Raw genomic sequence first — 23,899 nt, 5'->3', positions numbered from 1 at the left:
TTTGTTAGAACCATTTAGGAGTAGAAACCCATTTTCAGTCACCTGATGCAAATGTTTTTTCAGTTGGTCATTTACCTTTATTTTATTTATTTGTTTTGATATGTAGGTAGGTTTAAAATTTTTATATAGAATGAAATTTCTCTTTTTTTATGGTTCTGCTTTTCTTAGACTTTTTTTCAGAATTTAAAAATATATATGAAAATAAACTACATGGGTTTGGACATGTCAAAATTTTAAACTAGAAGTGTGTTCTTGTATAAAACGAACGACTATGTGATAGACTCCTCTGTTGTGTCAGAAAGTATTTAAAAATTACACACATCTTTTTTTTAAAAAGCAGAGTGTGTTGTGTTGTTAAATTAGAAAATATGGCACTGTTAGCCCTTTGACAATAATTCTTTCCTTCTTGATTTTGCCTCTCTTATTTTTTTCTTTGTCACTGGTTTATAGCAGTTTTACCATGATGTATGTACCTGAGTGTAACTTTTTTGTACTGATCATGTTTGGAGTTCAAAGAGCTTCTGTTATGTGTTACAAGATATGACTTATCAATTTGGCCAATATTTACAATTTTGACCAATACGTACTTTAATATTTATTCTGCCTCATATTCTCTCATCACTTTTTATACTCCAGTTAGTAATATATTTATATTTTTCTTTTTAAAATTTTCACCTTATTTTTATTTTCAAAATAATTTCTGTTATTATTATTTATTGTAGCTCTTTCACTTTTTTCCTATATTTTCCATTCTTTTTATTCATGTGTTTGCTTCAATCTAGACACTTTTCTAGATACCTACTCAATACTTTTTCAGTTACCTAATTCTCTCTTCTGCTGTGTTTGGTCTGCTCTTAAATACATCTGTTAATTATTACTTATTTATTTTTCAGTTCTTCAGTTTCTATTTAATTACTTTCTATGAATTGTAGCTCATTAATCACATTTGTTTTTTTTTTAAATTATAGGCACATTTTAATAATAGTTATTTTAAGTCTTACCATCTAAACTTTCAGGCAAAGGGCCATTAAGACAATGAAGGCTATAGGTACTCTTGGGGGATGGTAAGTGTTATGTAGATTTCACAGTGTTTCTCATCATTATCATGACAAAGTCAATATTCATAACAAAAACTAAATTATGTTCTCTGGTGACCCCAATGCTTGGATTATCTAAGGCTCTCATTTAGTATGTGATTATATATATATATATTTTTTTACTCCTAGTTTCTTGGTAATTTTCCTGCCTCAACTTATATTTTTGAATAAATGCTTAATGTCTTATATAAAATAATTTTAGGGCTTCTGAATCAGGGTGCTGTCAATTCTCACTGTTTGTGGTAATTATGTTCTATAAAGTCACTGAATTAGTAAATTTTGAACCAGTGCTCTTAGGGGAAATACAAGGTTAGGTTCCTGGGGGCCTCTGGTCACAATACTCTCAAGATACTGAGGATATATATATATCAATAAATATATAACCTTGAAAAAAAAAAGAAAATATGGATGTGAACTTTAGAATCTGAGGCCACATGTATGGACAGATCTTTCCCCCATTTCTTCCACTATTAATTCTTCTTCTAACTGGCAATTACTGTCAATTTGACCATGCTATAATAAAGATATCTAAAAGGCAGGAAAGAGAACTTTTGCACAACTTTGTGGACTGTCTGGTAGCAACATTTTTAGGTTTCTATTACTAGAATTTTTCAATTTCCTTGGGGAAAAAAAGTAATACATTTTCTTCCTTGAAGGATTTCCTCAGCATACCATTGCTTCTCTGTCTGATCAGGATGCAAAACCCTCTTTCAGTATGGCGTAAGTAAAAACCATGAAACTGCCCGTGATAATGTTTTTACATTGTTAAGTCCTTCCTGTAAGTTATAAATTTAAAATGGGCTTGTAATGTAATGGCTTTTGTAGAATATTACTTTCTATGCAGCTGTAAAAAGGAGTGAGAACTATATATACTCCTATAATATTAGGAAGTAAAGCAGCAAGGTAGAGAAAAGTGTATAGTATGTTACCAATCATCTAAGAAGAGGGTGGAGATTTGAGTAGATATACATGCTTGTTTATATTAATAATAAAAATAGTAATGGAAATGAAAAGTAGAAACTAAAAAAATGTTTACTAAAGGCAATGCATAGAGAAAGGCAAAGAGATGGATCCTAGACTGTTGTGAATATACCTTGTTTTAACTTTGGAGCTTTACATTTAACGTAATTATAAAACAAAAGTAAATTTTTTTAAAATAAATTTATTTATTTATTTATTTAATTGGCTGTGTTGGGTCTTCGTTGCTGCACACGGGCTTTCTCTAGTTGCAGTGAGCGGGGGCTACTCTTCATTGTGGTGTGTGGGCTTCTCATTGTGGTGGCCTTTAGAGCACAGGCTCAATAGTTGTGGTACACGGGCTTAGTTGCTCCGCAGCACGTGGTATCTTCCTAGGGCAGGGCTCGAACCCGTGTCCCCTGCATTGGCAGGTGAATTCTTACCCACTGCGCCACCTAGGAAGTCCAACAAAAGTAAATTTAAGAAAGTAATTCTTAAAACTCATAAATAAGACTACTGTCTCTAGGTATAAAAGTGTAATAGGGAATAGATTTACGCTTCTGTCTCCTTGCAGAAAACCAAACAAAATATACAAAACAGTAGTTTTCAGACATCAGATAATAGGTAGTGCAGATAATGATCCCTGCAAGAAGGGAAACAAGTGAGGTGGGCCTATGATTTCAGGCTTACTGCCTAGAGAGAATTTCCAGGCTGTTGTGCAGGGAGGAAAGGCCCACACAGAGCTAGGAGGTTTTGCTCAGTTCAGAAACAAAGTTCAGAGTTTAGGGGGAGGTGGGTGGGTGGAAGTGGCTACCATTTGGCAGGATAGAGTACTAGAGAGTAAAGAGCTGCACAGAAAGCTCTGGAGAGCTTCGGAGACCTACCCCCTTCTCCCCCCCACCCCGAGTCATTAGCTGAGTGTTGATCTGTACATTTCTGTTGGGAAACTCCTGGAGGCCAGGGTAAGAAGCACTGGAGAGGAGCAGCAGAACAATCTCTAGAGCTCACATGGGCCCGGAAATAGTTCATGTTCCCACCAGTCAGTGTGGAAAGGCCTCTTAACACCACAGGCATTGAATAGAGTCCACAGTTATGAAACCAGATCAACCCTAGACTAGCAGCTGTTCTGGACAGCCTCATGAACTTAAAAACAAGACTTGGCATCAAACTATTTCACAGTTACTTAAGCATGTTCCAGAAAAAGCCACAACATATTTAAGGCAATACAAAAAAAATCCAGCACCCAAAACAGAGCAAACTTAATATCTGACAACCAATTAAAAATTACCAGTCATGCGAAGAAGTAGGAAAGTATGACCCATAACAAGGAGAAAAATCATAGAATGGAAACATATCCAGAAATAACACAGTTGATAGAACTAGCAGGTAAGGTGTTAAAATAATTATTATAAATATACTCCATATGTTCAGGAAAGTTGAGGAGTTCATGAGTATGATAAGAGATATGGAAGACAGAAAAAAGGTCCCAATCAAATTTCTAGAGATGAAGAATACATGTCTTAGATAAAAAATAAACTGGATTAGGGTTAACGGCAGATTAGTCACTAAAGAAGAGAATATGGGGACTTCCCTTGTGGCACGGTGGTTAAGAATCCACCTGCCAGTGCAGGGGACACGGTTCAGTCCCTGATCTGGGACGATCCCACATGCCTCAGAGCAGCTAAGCCCGTGCGCCACAACTGCAGAGTCTGTGCTCTGTAGCCTGTGAGCCACAATTACTGAGCCCACATGCCACGACTGCTGAAGCCCGTGTGCACCTAGAGCCCGTGCTTGGCAACAAGAGAAGCCACCACAATGAGAAGCCCGAGTACCACAGCAAAGAGTAGCCCCTGCTCGCCACAACTAGAGAAAGCCCGCATGCAGCAATGAAGACCCAATGCAGCCAATAAATAAATTAATTAATTAAAAGAAAAAAGGAAGAGAATATGAGTGAATTCAAAGACATTAATGAAACTATTCAAAACAAAATGCAGAGAGAAAAAAAAGAAAAATGAACAGAGCATAAGTGAACTATGAAACAACTTGAAGGTTTTAAAATCAAAGTGATGTACTTTCTTTCGCTCTAACTGCTCACATCTTTATGTATCACTTTTTAAAAAGTAGTGTTTCCCCCTACAGGCATCTGGATAGCAACACTGAGCCAGGACTTACATTAGGAGGCTATTTCTGCCCACAGTGTCGGGCAAAGTACTGTGAGCTTCCTGTTGAATGTAAAATCTGTGGTAAGAAACCAACTGTTCATTATGCAGTAAATTTATCTTGAATAACCTCTTACCTATATTGCTATTAAAATAAATATAAATATTAAGCTCTGGTTATGTTTCTATTTAATCTGTGAAAAGAGACATAGATTGCTTTTTTCATTGTGAGCCTAGCACTCCATTTCTAAGAATAAACATGGCATTCTAGAAGAGTCTCTTGATTCTCTTTCTGAAAAAATTGTGTTCTTTAAAGCAATGGAGTAGATCTAGTAGATGTTTTTGCAGCTCTTCATAAAGTAAATACATATAAGGACAATGAGGAGTTAAAGTAATAGAATTGCAGAATTTTATTTCATTTATAAGTAACATAGGCCAAGAGAGTTTACATACTTAGTGATGGAACGAAGACTCCATCCTGGAGTCTCCTTTTGTAGCTGTAGGTAAACTAAAGAAATCAATGCCTGCAATACTAAAAAAAAATCTTGAAAATATTTAGCCTAAGTTATATCATTTGACATTTCAACCATCATCTTTACGAGGTTTGAGTTATTAAATATGTCTTTCTGCTTTATGTGTTAGGTCTTACTTTGGTGTCTGCTCCCCACTTGGCACGATCTTACCATCATTTATTTCCTTTGGATGCTTTTCAAGAAATTCCCCTGGAAGAACATAATGGAGAAAGGTATGTGAGTTCTGTTTTGTTTTTAATATTTACTCATTTAGTTGGTTGGTTGGTTGGTTGGTTGTGCCGGGTCTTAGTTGCGGCAGATGGGCTCCTTAGTTGCGGCATGCATGTAGGATCTAGTTCCCTGGCCAAGGATCGAACCTGGGACCCCTGCATTGGGAGCTCGAAGTCTTAACCACTGCGCCACCAGGGAGGTCCCCGTATATGAGTTTTGGTTAATTTGTATCTGTTACAAGTGGTAAAGTAATGTTTGAATATATTATTACTACATTAAAAAGAGTTACATTCACTTGGGGAAGATTACTGCTAATATAGAAAATGAGATGTAGAATGCCTTGTTTATGACTAAAATGATTCATTTAAACAGATCTGGATCTCCAGAAATCTATTAATTACCCTAAAGCCATCTATGTGTAGTAGGAGTGGTGGTATATAGGTAAATCAGCCCTCCGAAGAAAAAAAAAAAAAAGGCCCTGATATGTAGTATTTGCTGATTTCCATGGTATAAAACTGTAAGATTTATCCAGAAGACCTAAAAACAAACTAATGTAACAAATAAAAGATCAAATGAAGAGTAGGAAAGAAATATTCAAGGATAATTTTTTCTATTTAAGGAAAGAACTTTCTAGATTGAAAGGGACTGTCAAGTGCCTGACATATTGAAGGCAAACAGACCTGCAGTAAAGTGTATCATTGTGAAATTTCAGAATATGCAGCAAAATACTAACCCTAAACATTTCTGGAGAGGGAGAATTAGATCACATGACCTGGAATTAAAATTGTTTGGCTTTTCATGAGCAACACTGCATGCTGACAGGGAGCAATTTCCTTCAAAATTGGGAATGAAAATTATCATCAACCTAAATTATATATGCAGCCAAGGTAGAAGAGGGACTTCCCTGGAGGTCCAGTGGTTAAGGACTCTGTGCTTCCAGTGCAGAGGGTGCCACTACGATTTCTGGTCGGGGAACTAAGTTTCTACATGCTGTGCAGTGCAGCCAAAAATACATATACATGTAGAATAAAGATATTTTTAGACTTGTAAGGTCTCAAAAAAGGGACTTTCTTGGGAAGCTGTGGAAGAGATGATTCAAAAGAACTGAGAAAGAGAATGAATGAATGAAAGAGAATAGAAATATTTATCTAATTCAAAAGTGGCTAAAGAAAGCTGTAGGATGGGGCTTCCCTGGTGGTGCAATGGTTGGGAATCCACCTGCCAATGCAGGGGACACGGGTTCGAGCACTGGGTCGAGAAGATCCCACATGCCACAGAGCAACTAAGCCTGGGCATCACAACAACTGAGCCTGTGCTCTAGAGCCTGCGAGCCACAGCTGTTGAGCTCACATGCCACAGCTACTGAAGCCTGCACTCCTAGAGCCCGTGCTCTGCAACAAGAGAAGCCACCACAATGAGAAGCCCACACACCATGAGGAGGAGTAGCCCCCACTCTCTGCAACTAGAGAAAGCCTACACACAGTGATGAAGACGCAATGCAGCCAATAAATAAATAAATAAATAAATAAATAAATAAATAAATAAATGTATTTATTTAAAAAAAAATCATTACAACAAATTTAAGAGAAAAAAAAAAGCTGTAGGATGACATCCCAGAATGATACTTGTATGTCAGTTACAGAGGACAGTTAATCCAGTTTGGAGATGGTCAGAGTGTTCTAGGAGAGATGTCACCAGAGGATGTAAACTATAGAATTCCTGACCTAGCTGATAACAGGAGGGTATTCAGACTTCTCAGGGATTGGTTGGGGCTGAGTTAGTTGTAATTGGAAAACTTAAACTTGTGAATAACAATACAGTTATTAACTCCAGGGAAAAATGTTTTACAGAGAGGAAAAATATGGCATGGCTCATCTGAGTGTGTCTATATAGTCATAATAAAGTGAACATTTAATATTGTTCTATCCAAAAGGATTTAACTACATAGAAGAATTGATTGAGAATGACATTTGTTATGTGTGTACGTGCTGTTGGTTCAAGATGGTTGAAAGAGAGGTAAAATCTCATCTTCCATAGTGGGAGGTTCATAGGCAATGCCTATGAAAAAACCAAGAGGTAGCACTGTGAGCGTAGGTAACTGTCAAAACAGTTAAAAATTTTGAAAGTATTTGCTCTGGAAATGAAGTGGGGATAGGTAGGGACGGAACTAGTCTTTTTTTGTAATAAATTTTGAGAACTTTTCATTCTTTAAACCATTCCTTGAAAATTAAGCCCTTATGCATCCATTTTTATGATAAATTAACTTCTCTCCTATCCATCTAGACTTGTACCAGCTGTCTGCTGTCTTTGGGAAAGTTGAAAAATAGTCATGCAAGTCATCTTCTGTAGGGCTTAATTCCCTTGCAGAATCACAGTTGAGAAAGCATACTCGTATTTAACCTTGATGAAAATAAAATAAAATTTAAGGAAGATTTTAAGCTGTCACATGACCTTGGGTTATACTGCGAAATTTTCTTAAATTACTGGCATTCTTAGTTCTTTCTCCTAAAAATCATGTGTAAAGATAATTACAGTTGACCCTTGAATAACACAGATTTGTACTGCGGGGGTCCAGTTACATGCAGATTTTTTCCATAGATGCGTACGATAGTGCTACATGATCCACAGTTGGTTGAATCCTTGGATGTGGAACTGCTGATGTGGAGGGTCAGAGGGCCAGAGGGCCAGAGGGCCAGAGGGCCAACTGTGCAGTTACACTCAGATTTTTGACTGCAGGGATTTGTACCCCTTAACTGCTTGTTGTTCCAGGGTCAGCTGTACTTATTAGAGGTTTCTTGTTATTGAGATTTTCCTGAGCTATTTTAATGAATGAATTCTTAACAAAATGATTCTTAAATTTTCTTTTTCAGATTTTGTTATGCCTGTCAGGGGGAGTTGAAAGACCAACATGTAAGTTCATGTGCTTTGTAAAGATTAGTATTGTACAATAAATATTGAGAAAATAGTATTTTAAGTTTTCAATAGATTGTTGAAGACCAGGCTCATATCAGGTGATTCCTCAGAAGTGTAACAGTAGGAAGAGATAAAATGGGCGCTATTACAGTTGTTTTGTAATTCTGCATTCTAATTTTGCTGTAGAGATATTTTAGTTTGTCTTCAGTTTGTAAACTGAACTGCATATAGTTTGGAAATACTAAAAGTTTTATTCTCCATATTGTACTTTAGGCCCTCATAACTCATTTTGAAGTTAGCATTTAAGGTGACCACAGACCAAAGCTTATTCCCCCATTGTGCCACTGAGAAAATATTTTTTAAAATTTTGATGGGGCCAATTTGAACATATAAACTTATGTAAAATTGCAAATAGAATAGATCACTGTCTAGTTTTAATTTTTTGTTAATTTAGTTACATGTCCATATTTAAAACTATACTTTATAAACTATATAAAGTTGAAAGGATTGCTTGTTTTATTGTACTCTCACATTTTATAAAATGATTGTATTGGGAGTTCCCTGGTGGTCTAGTGGTTAGGATTCAGCACTTTCACTGCCATGGCCTAGGTTCAGTCCCTGATTGGGGAACTGAGATCCCACAAGCCTTGAGGCATGCCAAAACACACACACACACACACACACACACACACACACACACACACACACACACACACACACACACGAGTCAAAAATTATCCGCACTCTGGTTATATTAAAACTTCTGTTGGCCACACTGTCTTATCAGCGCTTTCCGTTCAAGGCTACTGTCTCCCCTGTCACTGCTGTGCAGGGGTGAACATGTTACCTCAGTTCGTTTGTAACTGTGGTGCAACCAAAAATGGATGCCCTGCTTGTGATTTGCATGAAAGAAGAGCAGCGTGCAGTGATTCGTTTTTTGTGGTCTGAGGGTCTGCATGTCTACACACTTCTGCCCACACTGTCGACATGCTGCAAAAACTTCGTTTTGAGGTATTAAAGCATCCTCCCTATAGTCCTGATCTTGCTCCATTGGACTTTCATGTTTGGTCCCCTGCAAGCAGCCCTACAAGGACGAAGATTCACCTCTGATGAAGAAGTGAAGACGGGTGCATTCGTGGCTCTCAGCTCAGCCTAAAGCATTTTCTTTTCATAAGAATTTTATTTTTTTTTTTTTTATATTTTTTTATTTTAACTTTTTATTTTTTTATTTTTTACAATTAACTGCATATATTTACAGTGTACAATTTGGTATCCCAATCTCCCAATTCATTCCCCCCTCAACCCTCCCTGCTTTCCCCATTTGGTGTCCATATGTTTGTTCTCTACATCTGTGTCTCTATTTCTGCCTTGCAAACCGGTTGATTTGTACCATTTTTCTATAGTCTACATATATGTGTTAATATACAATATTTATTTTTCTCTTTCTGACTCACTTCACTCTGTATGACAGTCTCTAGGTCCATCCATGTCTCTAAAAATGTCCCAGTTTCATTGCTTTTTACAGCTGAGTAATATTCCATTGTATGTATGTACCACATCTTCTTTATCCATTCATCTGTCGATGGACATTTAGCCTAAAGCATTTTTTAATGAGGGAATACGAAAGCTTGTTGACAGATGGACAAAGTGTATTGAAAAACAAGGAGATTATGTTGCAAAATGGTGTATTCACCTTTTCTGAAAGTTAATTAAATTCTACAGCCAGACAGCGGATAATTTTTGACTCACTCTAGTGTGTATACATATATATACATATCTATTTATATATATATATATATATAAAACCAACTAAAAAACAATTTTATTAAGTTTTACATACTTCTTTGATATAAGTAGCTGCATCCTCACTAGAACCACTTTTTGACTCATTTGACAGTTTTTAAGAAGACTCCACCTTCTGTGCTGTTTGAAATTTAATGATTTTTGAATCTGTGTATGATGTTGCCCTGGAAATTTTACCCCCAGGCACAAGTTTTTGTATATGTAATACTGATAGAATATTACATTCTTTTCCTTTGATTTTATTTTATTATTATTGTTATATAGCACTAATTTCAAACTGATGTGTCTTCCCCAAATAATTACTTAAAATGAAATAATTGAGAGTATCTTATAATTCAGGGGACTTTAAGAACTCAAGAACAAAGTTATTTCCTCATTTCTAAGGAATAATTTTTTGGAGCAAATTAATTGCCTTCGATTTGAGAATGTATAGTACATTGGAACTAATAAAGTAGGTAAGTGAGTGGGGGGAAAGTGATAGAGATATAAGAGAGCAAAGCAACTTGAATGTCTTCTAGCTATGCTGTACTTAACTTTTGGAAACTACTCTTTAAATTTAGTTTTCTTCTTTTCACTGCAGGTCTATGTTTGCACTGTGTGCCAAAATGTCTTTTGTGTGGACTGTGATGTTTTTGTTCATGACTCTCTCCATTGTTGTCCTGGCTGTATTCATAAGATTCCAGCTCCTTCGACTGTTTGATTCCAGCATCTAGTACACATTGAATGTGTTAAAAAGAAATTTGCTACTGTAAATAAAATGATTCTTCAGAAGAAACTCCAATGAAGAACAGTTCGAAAGGAAAATCTGATCTAAGAAACTTGCTGTTTTAAAGCTTCTTCTATAATGACTGGTAAAGTATTTGCTTACTGGCGTATATCTAATACCACCATTTTGGTGGTTTGTTATCTGAGACTGGTTTACCTTATACAGTTCAGGTTAATGAACTATTCTTGTTAGCCTCACTCATGTTCATACCCAGGGACTGTTTAACTTAACCCTCCTCAACTTTTCTACCCTCGGTCATTAGAAAAATGTAGGTGAGGATGTATGATGCGGTCCATGTTTCAGGTTCAATGAAGATATACTGTTTTAGGCAGAACTCTTTGTAGGGTATACCCTTCTGAGAGTGAATCGGGTTTCCATAGCAAAGGTCTGTTTATTTTAAGCCTACAACTTTAGTCACTCTAGATTGAAGTTTCACTATGATATTCATGATTTTATAAATAACAATTCTTAGTGAAGAACATTATCAGTAAAGACAGTATAATCCCACCCTCCACCCTGGAGAGTCTATTCAGTAAATCTTCGAGGGAGCCCAGGAATATGCTTGTTTTTTAGTTATATATGTGTGTGTGTGTGTGTGTGTGTGTGTATTGTTTTTCAGATTCTTTTCCCTTATAGGTTGTTAGAGGGAATATGCATTTTTAACAGCACATGTGTACACACACACATTAAGACATAATTTGACCAAAGTACAGTTATTTCTCCAAGAGTCAGACTCTCTGTGTCTAGACCCAAATGGTTCTTTACAGGTAAACAGATTTCGGCTCTAGGTAATCAGATAATTGCTGTCTTTCTTCCTTTTGCTGTGTCCACAAGAGGTTTCAGTGGCTTGAAGGAGATGTCTTTAACATAATCAGAGTATTCTGTCTCCCCCTACTTGAATTAAAAGAAAGGCCATGAGTAGGCACCTCTTGAAAAGTTACTTAGAAATGTATTAGACACACACCCACACTACTGTATATAAAAAGGACATCCAGTGCCTTTTGGGGGGGTGCTTTATCTCTTTCTACAATTTTGGGTTTTATTTGTATACTTGATGAGGTTAAGGTGAATATTTTAGTTAGACTTAAGGAGGAATTTCTAGTCGCAAAATTATAGAGAAAATCCTGGTTTGTTTATGATTACAGAAAAAAAAATGGTAATCTAATAATACTGTTACTTCTGGCCTTAATTTCCCTCATGGAACTCCAAAATATACTACAATAATGAAGGAAATGTTTTAACACTAGGAATCTTTCTGAATAATGTCTTTCTGAGTTCTGTTTGATTAGAAAACTCCTTAAGGCTTAAAGTTCATTATGAAAATTAGATGTATTTTAAATACTTTTGAATGCATACATTTCACTTCATATTCTTTTTTATTTTCCTGACAATCCTTCTTTTTTCTTCTTTTTTTTAAAATCCTTTTCTTTTAACTGAGGCATTTAGTCCGTTTATATTTATGTGCCTACTGATACATTTTGGTTTAAATCTACCATCTTACTTTGTGTGATTTGTTTCAACTATTCCATCTTCATTTTTTCTCCTCTTTCTTGCCTTTTTTTGAACTGCTTATTTCCCACCATTCTGTGTTTTCCTAAACTAGTTTGGAAATTGTATACTCTTTTTATTCTTTTAGTGGTTATTATAGAAATTATAGTACACATAATTCCTTAACTTGGGTCCTCTAGAAGGCAGAACCTCAGGCAGAAGTGAAAGTATAATTATTTTGGAGATGCGGATCCAGGGAAGCAAGGGTAAGGAAAAAAAGGGAAAGTGAGACAAGGAAAAACAATATGTTATTACAGTGGCCAGGCTTGATGACGAACTATGAAGAGTCCCAAGAGTCTCCCAGCAAGTGTGTTCACTTAGAGTTTGGGATTTCTCCCGAAGGTTTATATGGAGAAGCTGCCCCTGTGCACAGTCCATCGACGGGAGGAGGCAAGGGTGATGCAATTTCCTAACTTCTTCTATTTCCCATTTCCCATTGGCCAGGGTTTGCCACACACGGCTGTGTCACCCGGGCCTTTGGTAACTGCTAAGGAAGCCAGATCTCGGGCTCAGCAGTGTGGCGTCGCAGCCAACTCTGGAAGGTCAGATAGGCTTGGTGTAGTTCAGTTTGGACTTGGCCAGCTCAGGAAGCTGTGCAAAGGCAGCAGCAGTGCCGAGGAGGAAGCAGGCAACACCTTGGAAAGAAGGAAGTGGCCAAGAGAATCTGAGGAAGCATTGCTTCCAGTACATCTTCATAACATCAAAACCTAAAGTTAACCAGTACCTTTACCCTCCCCACAGATGATACATTTAACCTCATTTACCTCCTTCCTCACTTATATGTTATTAGTGTTGTATATGTAATTGTTTTGGTTTTTCACTAGACATTTATATTTGTTTTAATCAGTTAGTGTTTATTAAGATTTAATCACATATTTACCACCTTCATGACTCTTGACTTATTCTTACATCTCAGATCTGTTGAGGATCATTTTCCTTCTACCTGAAGTACATTTTTCAGAATATACTAGTGTTCAGGGTATGTACATGCTACCTGTTATGTAAGGAAGAAGGAAAAATAAGAATATATATTTGTCTTAGCAAAAATAAACAGTGGAAAACAATAGAGAAAAATCAATGAAAGCAAAAGTTGGTTCAACCCGTTGACACATATTTTGCTCAGTTGACCAAGAGAAAAAAAAAAAAGACTCAAATAACTAAAATCAAGAGTGAAAGAGGAGACATCACTATGGACTTTAGAAAAATAAAGATTGTGGTGGAATGCTACCAGCAGGTGGGGGAGGAGTGAGTGTTAATGGGTGTAGAGTTTCTTTTCGAGGTGATGCAAGTGTCCTAAGGTTGACTGTGGTGATGGTGGTTTACTCTGTGAACATACTAAACCCACTGAATTGTACACTGTGAGTAGGTTGTTATATGCTATGTGAAATATATCTCAAGAAAGCTGTCTTTTTTTTCAAAATGAGGGAATTCCCTGGCAATCCAGTGGTTAGGACTCTTCGCTTCATTTGCAAGGGGCACGGGTTCAATCCCTGGTTGGGGGACTAAGATCGCGCAAGCCACATAACGTGGCCAAAAAAAAAACAATAATAATTTAAAAAATAATAAAAAAACACTGGAAGAATACATAGGGGGCTTATAAAAGTGGTTGCCTGGGCCGGGGGTATAGAACAGTGGATGAATAAGAATTATTATTTTTATATAGTTTAAATTTTTAAGCCCTACTGTAAATGAATTAAGTATTGAAAACTGATAAAATGTATGAAACCCTGGGAAGTTGTGGTGAGGCGAATGAAAGTAATGTAGCTAATGTTAGCTGTTAGTTGAGGGCCTGAAAGCGATCAATCATGTTCATCAAATAAGGTAATAGGTATGGAGCTGGAGGTTGGAGGAGAACTGGCATAAAATTTCTTTTTCATTTATTTGGGTCATAGTGCAAACAATACATTTCCACCTACATGTGGCAGTGTGTGCACTGTTTCTATTAGTTGTGACCCTGTTTGCCTTTGAGAATAACTACAAGGTGAAGATGGAAATACTATTTGGAGGCTGAAGAAGAGAAATAATTAGATTAAAAGCACAGAAGTCCTGTCTTTAAGGAGCACAGGTGACCCACTGTGTATCTGAGTACATGTCATAAAACACTAATGTGTGTTGAAACAGTGAGGGAACAACAGGGCTTCTGCTGCTCGGAATGGCAGTAGGAAAAAAGAACTGTAAACATTTTGTAAGATTTCTCAATACTTTGTGAAGTTCCTCATATTTGTGGTCCTATCTGTATTCTGCTTTCTGTATCTCTGTAATGATCGGCAAATGTATAACATTAAATGATTTCATGGGTGGTGAGAAAGAAAGGGGACAACCAGCCCTTGGGAGGTGGAGTGGTAGAATCCCACAATCTTCAGTGGGTGGTAGAGTTCAGGCGAAAAGGCAAGAAGTTTGAGTCCCTCGCGTATTAGTAAGGAAGAAAAGGGCTATGGGAGATTGCCACACTTCTGGGAAGTAGCCTCAGGGGTGTCCTAATACTGCTTTTGGGTCCTGTTCTATAAGAATAGAAGAGTCATTATTTTCTTTACACATTTTCTAATTCTCTTCTGGGGAGACCTGTTACAAGGTAGGCTGGGAACACTGATGGGGTCCTTATGGGATTTAAATTCTTAATTTCATCTGACTAAATTGTTATTTGAGTCACACCTCAGGCCAGGGCCCTGAAAGTAACGCACAGTTTGTTCATTTATTCATTAATTCACTCAACAAAACTTGTACATCTGCTGTCTGACGAGACAGTAGGTGTCAGGATATAGACACCAAGAAGAGGACACAAACCCTAACCTTGTGGCTCTGTGACCCTCCCAGCCTAAGAGGCAGACCTATAAAGAAGACAGTGTGGCTCTACCAATTTATATTCCCACCAACAGTGTAGGAGGATTCCCTTTTCTCCGTACCCTCTCCTGCATTTATTGTTTCTAGATTTTTTATAAGTAATTAATTTAGTTACTTAGTTATTGGCTGTGTTGGGCCTTCATTGTGGCACACGGGCTTTCTCTAGTTGCGGCGAGTGGGGGCTACTCTTCATTGTGGTGCGAGGGCTCCTCATTGTGATGGCTTCTCTTGTTGTGGAGCATGGGCTCTAGGCGCACGGGCTTCAGTAGTTGTGGCACATGGGCTCAATAGTTGTGGCTCATGGGCTCTAGAGCACAGGCTCAATAGTTGTGGCACACGGGCTTAGTTGCTCCGTGGCATGTGGTATCTTCCTAGAGTAAGGATCAAACCTGTGTCCCCTGCATTGGCAGGCAGATTCTCAACCACTGTGCCACCTAGGAAGTCCCTAGATTTTTTGATAATAGCCACGGTGTGAGGTGATACCTCATTGTCGCTTTGACTTGCATTTCTCTAATGATTAGTGATGTTGAGCATCTTTTCATGTGTTTGTTAGCCATCTGCATGTCTTCTTTGGAGAAATGTCTATTTACATCTCCTGCCCATTTTTGGATTGGGTTATTTGCTTTTCTGATATTGAGCTGCATGAGCTGCTTGTATGTTTTGGAGATTAAACCTTTGTCAATTGCTTCATTGGCAAATATTTTCTCCCATTCTGAGGGTTGTCTTCTTGTCTTGTTTATGGTTTCTTTTGCTGTGCAAAAGCTTTTAAGTTTCATTAGGTCCCATTTGTTTATTTTTGACTTTATTTCCATGATTCTAGGAGGTGGGTCAAAAAGGATCTTGCTTTGATGTATGTCGTGGAGTGTTCTGCCTATGTTTTCCTCTAAGAGTTTTATAGTGTCTGGTACAGACACTATGGAAAACAGTATGGAGGTTCCTTAAAAAACTAAAAATAGAACTACCATATGATCCAGAAATCCCACTACTGGGCACATACCCTGAGAAAACCATAATCCAAAAAGAAACATGTACCACAATGTTCATTGCAGCACAATTTACAATAACCAGGACATGGAAGCAACCTAAATGCTCATCAACAGATGAATGGATAAAGAAGATGTGGCACATGTATACAGTGGAATATTACTCAGCCATAAAAAGGAATGAAACTGAGTTATTTGTAGTGAGGTGGATGGATCTAGAGTCTGTCATACAGAGCAAAATAAGCCAGAAAGAGAAGAATACCGTATGCTAACTCATATATGGAATCTAAAAAAATGGTACTGGTGAACCCAGTGACAGGGCAAGAATAAAGATGCAGGTGTAGAGAACAGACTTGAGGACACAGGGTGGGGGATGAAGGGGCAGCTGGGACGAAGTGAGAGAGTAGCATTGACATATGTACACTACCAAATGTAAAATCACTAGTGGGAAGCTGCTGCATATCACAGGAGATCAACTTGATTGGTGATGACTTAGAGGAGTGGGATAGGGAGGGGATGTGGGGATATATGTATAAACACAGCTGCTTCACGTTGTTGTACAGCAGAAACTGGCACAACAGTGTAAAGCAATTATACTCCAATAAAGAGCGGGGAAAAATAGACGACAGTGTGGGCACTTCCCTGACGGTCCAGTGGTTAGGACTCTGAGCTTCCACTGCAGGGGGCACGGCTTCTATTCTTGGTTGGGGAACTAAGATCCCACATGCTGTGTGGCATGTCCAAAAAATGAAATAATAATTAGTTAGTTTTTTTCAAAGTCAGTGTGAAAGTGTACCAGTACACTTTCCAGGTACCAAGTGCCTGGGAATGCAGGAGAGGGGCTGTAAAATGGGCTCAGATTCAAATTCAGATGCCTGAGGGGACCAGGCAGGTAATGCAAATACTTGAAAATGCACCATGTTAATGCAAAGTGGTTGCATCTGGAAAGAACTGGTTCCATCTAAAGGAGGCATCCTCTAGATGCCAGGCTTAGGGGCAGAAGAGAGATGTAGTTTTCACTTTACACCCTTTTGTACGTTTTGAATTTTATACATGCACATTTGTTACCTAGTCCAAGAGAAAAAAATTCTTTCAAAGGAGGTAACAATTACTCAGCCACAGTCGATTTTTTCTTTCTGGGAATGTAGTTTCCCTTGGGCCGTATATTTTGATATTTAAAGAGAAACTGAAAAACTGGATTTTTAAGTGAATCCTGCTAAGTTTTAAATGTTGACATCTAATTTTTTAAAACCACACAGTCTAAATAAAACTTGCCTGCAGGCCACCAGTTAACCGACTTTGGCCTGGCCAGTCTCTCTATCCCTTATTAGGGCAGATAATTTTTTAACTTTTAGGTGATAGGCTGTTCTGGGATATACCCCTTTTAGGGGATAATTCAGTTCAGATTTTAGGTATTTAGAATTGATTCTTTGCAGAAAGAGGGATCTTTTAAGGCTCTTTGGAACCAGTGATTCTCAGGGTGGTGTCTGGACCAGTAGCATCAGCAGCATCACCCCAGGAACCCATTAGAAATGCAAATTCTTGGGCCCCATCACAGACCTATTGAATCAGAGACTCCAGGGGTGGGCCTAGCAATCTGTGTTTTAACAGGTCCTCCAGGTGACTGTGACAGATGCTAAAGGAGAACCACTGCCTCTGATCATACTACAGAGATAATGGATGACTTAAAGACAGGTTCTTGGTAATAGAATTGTTCTGAACTTAAAAAAAAAAAAAATTTAACTCAGCTTTACAGAAAACAAATCCCAAATCTGGAATTGCTTTTTCGTTTCTTTAATCCTCCTTAGACACAAGCTATTTGTATGTATAGTTAGAGTTGTTTGAAAATCAAATTTGAGTTATAATTAACAGAATAAAATGCTCCCATTTTAAGTGGGCAGTTTGATACCTTTTAACAAATACACACATGGAACGACAACCTCAGTCAGAAGAGAACACTTTCATCTTGCCCAGCGGGCCCCTTTGCAGTCAGTATCCCCAGGGACTTAGCACCAGGTACCACTCATCTGTTTTCCGTCACTGTAGGTTAGTTTTGCCTGTTACACAGTTTCTTACAAATTGAATCATACAGTATATGTGGCTTCTTTTGCTTAGCATGTTTTTAAGATCCATCCATGTTTTGTATATACATAGTTTGTTCTTTTTTATTGCCTACTAGTATTTCATTGCATGGATACTTTATCATTGGTTTATTCCCAATGGACATTGAGATTGTTTCTGGTTTTTTGGTTATTATGAATAAACCTACTGTGAACATTCCTGTATGTCTTTGTGTGTTCATATGTTTTCATTTTTCTTGGATAAATACATAGGAATGGAATTGCTAGGTTGAATAGTAAGTGTATAGTTAACTTTACATGACACTGCCAAGCTGTCTTTCCAAAGAATTGTACCATTTTACACTCCCACAAGTCACGTATGGTGGTTTCAGTTGCTCCACACATCCTTAACCAAAAGTTGGTATTGTACAACGCAAATGTTAGTTTTTAGAACATCATTACAACCTTAACAGTAGGCCATGATTTCTTAGGACACAAAAAGCATCTATCATAAAGCAAAAAATTAAAATCAGGCTTCATCAAAATTTAAAACATCTGCTTTGGAAGATGCCATTAAGAAGATAAAAAGACAATTCATAGACTGAGAGAGCATATTTGCAATGCAAACATAGAACAAAGGACTGGTATCCACAATATATAAAGAATTCTTGCAATTAAATAATAAAAAGGTAAATAACTCATTTTTATTCTTTTTCTGATTGAACATGTCTCAGCTTTTTTTTTTTTATTGAAAGGACAATACAGTAATGATGATATCTAAGGATTCTGAATATACTGTGAAATGACAGAGGTGCAGAAATGACATAAAACCTGGCATCAGCACCTGCAAGTTCTGTTAGGTCTCCTTTCTTGATTACTGCATACTCGCTGGTGGTCAACCAGGTTCAGGAATATTTGATATTTCTTGTCATAATATCTTTTATCCTTTCATCCAGGAAACACAACTTTCCCAACTTGTCTCATTCTTGCCATGACCTCCTGTACAGACATGAAATCCCCCGAGGCACAGGCTCTCAGACTGGCAGCACCCACAAGGACAGATTCCACCTCTTGTGACAGAATCACAGGCCTGCCAGTAATGTCTGCACACATTTGCACAGAAAGGGGATTCTTGCGCAAGCCCCCACGCAGAAAGAGAGTGCTGACGGAGCCCCGCTGCCTCCCTGGCTTCTGGACTCAGGCAAGTTCCTGAAAGCAGGTAGAGAATGGCAAGATTATCAGGGTCCTGAGACAGTTTCAATCCATTGGCCATGTCTTTCAGTATTAGATCTGCTAATACTGAAAGGGAGACCCATTTCCATGGAAATCTGACCAAACATGTACATCAACAGTGAGGAACCCCATAGGCTGAGCCTTCTTAATCAGATCCACTCTGGCATCTGGCTGTAGCTTTGGCTTATAGTTAGGGAAGCTGGCATGGCCTTGTCCCATGTGGTCTCTCAATTTTCTGGTAATGCTCCGACCACCTTCATTCACCCAAGACCCAGGGACCATGGCTGAAAACCAAGTGCCGCAGATGCCTGGTAGAAACATCTGGTTTTGTGCCTATCCCCATGTGACAAGATGTTCCACAGATGACAGCCAGCCATGATGTCCCTGGCTGTCCCTCACAGGCGTGGCCATGTCCCCTCATATCTCTCCAGTCACTCCCTGGGGACAAAGATGCTGGTGGCAAACACCACCCCAGAATCCTCCCTCTGTTAAACAACCCGATCTAAAAATGGGCAAGAGATTTGATCGCCTTACCAAAGAAGATACATGGATAGCCAATAAGCCATTAGATTAAAGCCACAATGAGATACGTAACTATGCTCTACAATGGCTAAGTGGTACTGCTCTCTAGGTGTGCATGTATGTTTTGGTTGAAAAACGTCATTGAAAATAGTATTTTAAAACTCAAAACATCAAATCCTCTCTTCAGATTGTGTAGTGGACATTTGTGAGTGTTCTCTTCCTTTGGGGATTTTTTTTCTCTCCTGCCGTATAAGGTGATACGTATATCTTTTTCCAATGAAGACTATGCAAAAGTGTTTCCTGTCACTAGTGTTCCCTGTCTTTCAACTGATAAAGGGTATCCACTAACCATCTGCAAACTTTAGAATTCCTACAAAGTCAAGAGTAAGATCTCTATAATCACTGTTATTAAGGAACATGATATTAAAGGATATACTCTATTCAACAAGAAAATGAAATGACATAAAATACAAAATAATACATAGTATTCAGATAATACAAATACCTACTTAGAAAATTCAAGATGATTTACAATCCTATATTAAAAGTAGACCAGCAGTCTATATATCATCAATAAACATTTAGAAAATAGAATAGTAAAAAAAAAATCCAATTCACAAGGGCAACAAAATCTACAAGGTGCTACAATAAATGTGCATTGGACACAGATGTACATAACAACAATATAGATGAAAAGTAAGGTTGATTGGGCAAAATTTTACAGACAGCACGTTCAGTAGTATAGAGACGTTCGCCTGACTTCTGAACTTCCTGTAAAAAGAATTGCTGGTCCAGGAGCAGCTGGATGTATTAGGGAAAGTGCTTCAAAAAAAACACTGTCCTTGTAATGCTATATGTGTTAATACAAAAGTTAGGAAGGGTCAACGATTTACAATGATTGCTTCCTGGCTGGGTAAATGGTGTTGTTGGACCAGAACTTGGCCAGAGAAGTTCACATGCTGATGAGGCTGGTAATAGCTAGAAGCCTTGCTAACTCAGCAAACAACTAAACTACCAAAATGGAGAGGGCATGAGCTTTCTCAGACACCTGGGTTTGCCTTTCCTTAATATCTAGTCTTTACGGTAGCGTAACACAGTGGTTAAAAGAGCAGTCTGTCTGGTTAACCTGAACCCCTATGTGCCTGGGTTTTCTGATCTGCAAAATGGACGTAATAAAAATAGCTGCTTCATTTGGACCGTTAAAGGGATCAAATGGACATATCTAAGGTGCTTAGAACTGTGCCTGGAAGTAGCAGGCTGTAAACAAATTTTAGTTTTTATAACTGGTAAAAATTACATAATATTATTGAAATGATTTTTAAAACTATAAACCCAGAAAAAATTAAGAAAGCAGGAGGGGACCATCAGCCTACAGAATATTTTTACAAATATTTGGAAGGTGGAAACTCCAATGGAATATTAGTAACCAATGAAGCAGACCAAAGAAGCCCACAGCCTGAACACACATGTAACCCCTGGAAGACTATGTACCTTATACAGAACTCTGGAGCACCTGGGAGCCCAGAATGCCAGGTAAGAAGGCAGACAGGAATGACCGAAAGGGCTGAAAATCAAGGGACTAACAAAGTCTGCATGAGACAGTCGGCTCCGTCTACCCCTCTGTCAGACTAGTTCACACGCAGGTGTTAACACTGAGGCGAACAATTAGCGGATTCTTTTCTTCTAAAAAAAAATAGAATAAACCGTTTCAGCTGACAGGAGCTAGCGTGGGCCCTGGGCATCCCCAAACGAGGAATCCTTCACGAACTGGCCATTTGATGCTCAAGGAATACCCAAAGTGAGCTTTCGGCTGCTAGCTGTCTTTAACTAACTTGAAATCATTTTCTGAGGTGTTCCTCTGACATCAAGGGCTTCTCCAGGGTAAATCTTGGCTCCCCCATCTGTTCTCCATAAAGTAAAGGGCTTAGGTTCAGGTCACACTCATGTGGCTTTTCATCAGACTTTTAACCATAATTTTGATCAATCAGCTTTGAAAGTGCCTAACTTTCACACATGAATTGAAAACCAAGGATTAGGACACATTTGAGGAAAGCCGGTAATGTGAAAAATAAACACAAAGGTAAACAGTAATTAGCCTCGGTGGAAACAGATCATTCAGGAGACAGATGAACTTTATTTTGTATTAGTCCTGAGAAAGATAACTTGTACATCAAGATCCACAAAATGGGGGCCGCCTAAGTGGCCCCGCCCCAGTCACAAATCTAACCCCCAAGTCAGCCTGCCCTTACAGGAAACACCTGTCAAGGAAACCTAATATACACCGATCACAATCCCCCAACTCAGCTTTGCCTAGTTTGCCTGACCCTAGAAAACAGGACCTGATGGACTTATATAATGAATCCCCGACCCCCTAGCCAACCATGCCTCCTCTCTATAAAGCCCGCTCTTGCCTGCATCCCTCTGAAGCAGCCGTCTCACTGCTGTGCGACACTGTGCTCCCTCAGTCTATGGGTGGTTTCCCCTTGACTGAAGGACAACAAACTCGTTGTTAAGTTGTTTCAGTCGTGTCATTTGACAGTATTGGAGAGATTCATTAAAGATTGCGTTGGCTAAGAAAATTAGATCTCGTGCAAATAACAAACAAGAAGAAAGAGCTGTGGGAAATGGAAAGTATAATTGCTGAACTTAAAGAATTACTGCTGGTGGGACTTCCCTGGTATGCCGGTGGTTAACACTGCACGCCCAATGCAGGGGGCCCAGGTTCCATCCCTGGTCGGGGAACTAGATCCCGCAAGGGAGATCTCACCCGCAGCAACGAAGATCCTGGGTGCCACAACTAAGATTCGGCGTAGCCAAATAAATATTAAAAAAAAAAAAAAAAAAAAAGAATTACTGTTGGACAGTTGAAAGATAATGTAGAGGAAATCTCCCAGAAAGTAAAGCCAACCACAGAATACATGAGCAAAAAAGAACTTCGGTGATAAATCCGCATCTGAATAACGGGAATACCAGAAAGAGTAAAAAGAGAAGAGTAGGCAGTAGGAAATTACCAAAGAAATTATAGAAGATAATTTCCCAGGACTGATGGGAGGCCCACACTTTCAGCTTGAAACAAGTCCACTGGGTCCAATGAATGTAGAAAGACCCAAACCGAGGCACAATAACTTTGAAATTTTATAACCTATGGATAAAAGAGAAAAGTGTGAAAGATACCAGAAACTGGAAATTGCCACCAAAGAAATGACTTATACTAGCACCAGAAATATGAATCAGTCAAATTATTTTGAATAAAATACTTCTGTTGTGGGACTTGGTAGGTTTTGTGAGACCTTTCGGTTCCTGACTAAGCACTGCTGACTCAGCATCCTAGAGCATTTCCTGGTGATTTCTCAGGAAATTGCAACTTGTTTTGAGTTTTAGTTCCTCAAATATGTTCTCACTGGTTCTTATTAAAGGACAAAGAGCATTTGTATTTACGCCTTGCATTCTCCTTCCATTTGACTGGACCTCTGGATGAACCTCTAGGTAAGTAAATTACCATCTCTGGCAAAGGTGCTTTTCTTCCACACCTAAACTTATGACCCTCTTATTTCCCTTACTCTTGTTTTTCTCTTTGGAGGCAAAAGGACAGGCACTGGAGTCATCCAGATATGGGTTTAAATCCTTTCCACGACACAGCAGCATCGCTGGTACTCTTAGCTCTTGTAGTTAAAGAGCATGAAACCCGGAGAGGGCCTTGAAGATCTTCTCTCCTCCCCAGACATGGCCCCAGGACCAGTAAAACTGACCACTGAACTTTGTTGTAGAAGTGCAGGATTGATTCCAGCTGGTCTTTTCCCACCCTGTGCTTATTTATCTCCAGGGAGGCCTGGAGCTCTGGTGTTGTCTGTTGGCCAAACCTAAATGAAACATACTAACTAGCAATGAATGTAGCCCTGTGCTAGGATCTGAGAGGCGGGGGACAGCCCATGCCAGCTTGGTTGAGGCTGGTCAGGCATCCTACTTTGGGCCATGTGACCGAAGCAGCATAAAAGACCCCTCCTTAGGTGAGAGTGTGGTTTCCCTGAAACCAAGGTACCTTGCATATATCCAGGTGGTTCATTACCTAAAATGAAGCACATTCTGTACAACAGAGAAAGGCTCCTAGAAACTGGGCCTGAAGGCTGAGACCTCTCTGATATTTGTCTGTTTTTTTTTGTTTTTATTTTTGTATCTTATCTTTTACCTTTTATTAAAGTCTCAAGTAAGTATACTAGGTAGAGGCTTGTGAGTTTTTCCATTATCTGACTGTGTACTTGCTGAAGTTGGCACTG

General features: G+C 38.5%; 1 protein-coding gene and 1 pseudogene across 4 annotated transcripts in view; one reads left to right on the top strand and one right to left on the bottom strand.

The window, feature by feature from the left end:
* LOC130856742 (general transcription factor IIH subunit 2) overlaps positions 1-23,899 on the top strand; it is a 77,919-nt gene that overhangs the window by 13,765 nt on the left and 40,255 nt on the right. For 2 of the 4 annotated variants that reach the window (XM_057741598.1, XM_057741593.1), the window contains exons 12-16: positions 1,754-1,817; positions 4,194-4,297; positions 4,856-4,958; positions 7,827-7,866; positions 10,253-10,441. In XM_057741598.1, the coding sequence (XP_057597581.1) occupies positions 1,754-1,817; positions 4,194-4,297; positions 4,856-4,958; positions 7,827-7,866; positions 10,253-10,372 (431 nt within the window). In that variant the 3' untranslated portion in view covers positions 10,373-10,441. Of the gene's footprint in view, positions 1-1,753; positions 1,818-4,193; positions 4,298-4,855; positions 4,959-7,826; positions 7,867-10,252; positions 10,442-22,984; positions 23,112-23,899 lie in introns of those variants that run through there. The other 2 variants (XM_057741604.1, XM_057741591.1) reach the window with 2 other exon arrangements.
* Positions 18,811-19,524, bottom strand: LOC130859066 (FGGY carbohydrate kinase domain-containing protein-like; annotated as a pseudogene).

Source organism: Hippopotamus amphibius, chromosome 1, assembly GCF_030028045.1.
Source record: "Hippopotamus amphibius kiboko isolate mHipAmp2 chromosome 1, mHipAmp2.hap2, whole genome shotgun sequence".
NCBI lineage: Eukaryota > Metazoa > Chordata > Mammalia > Artiodactyla > Hippopotamidae > Hippopotamus > Hippopotamus amphibius.
This window is presented reverse-complemented; position numbering and strand designations above follow the sequence as displayed.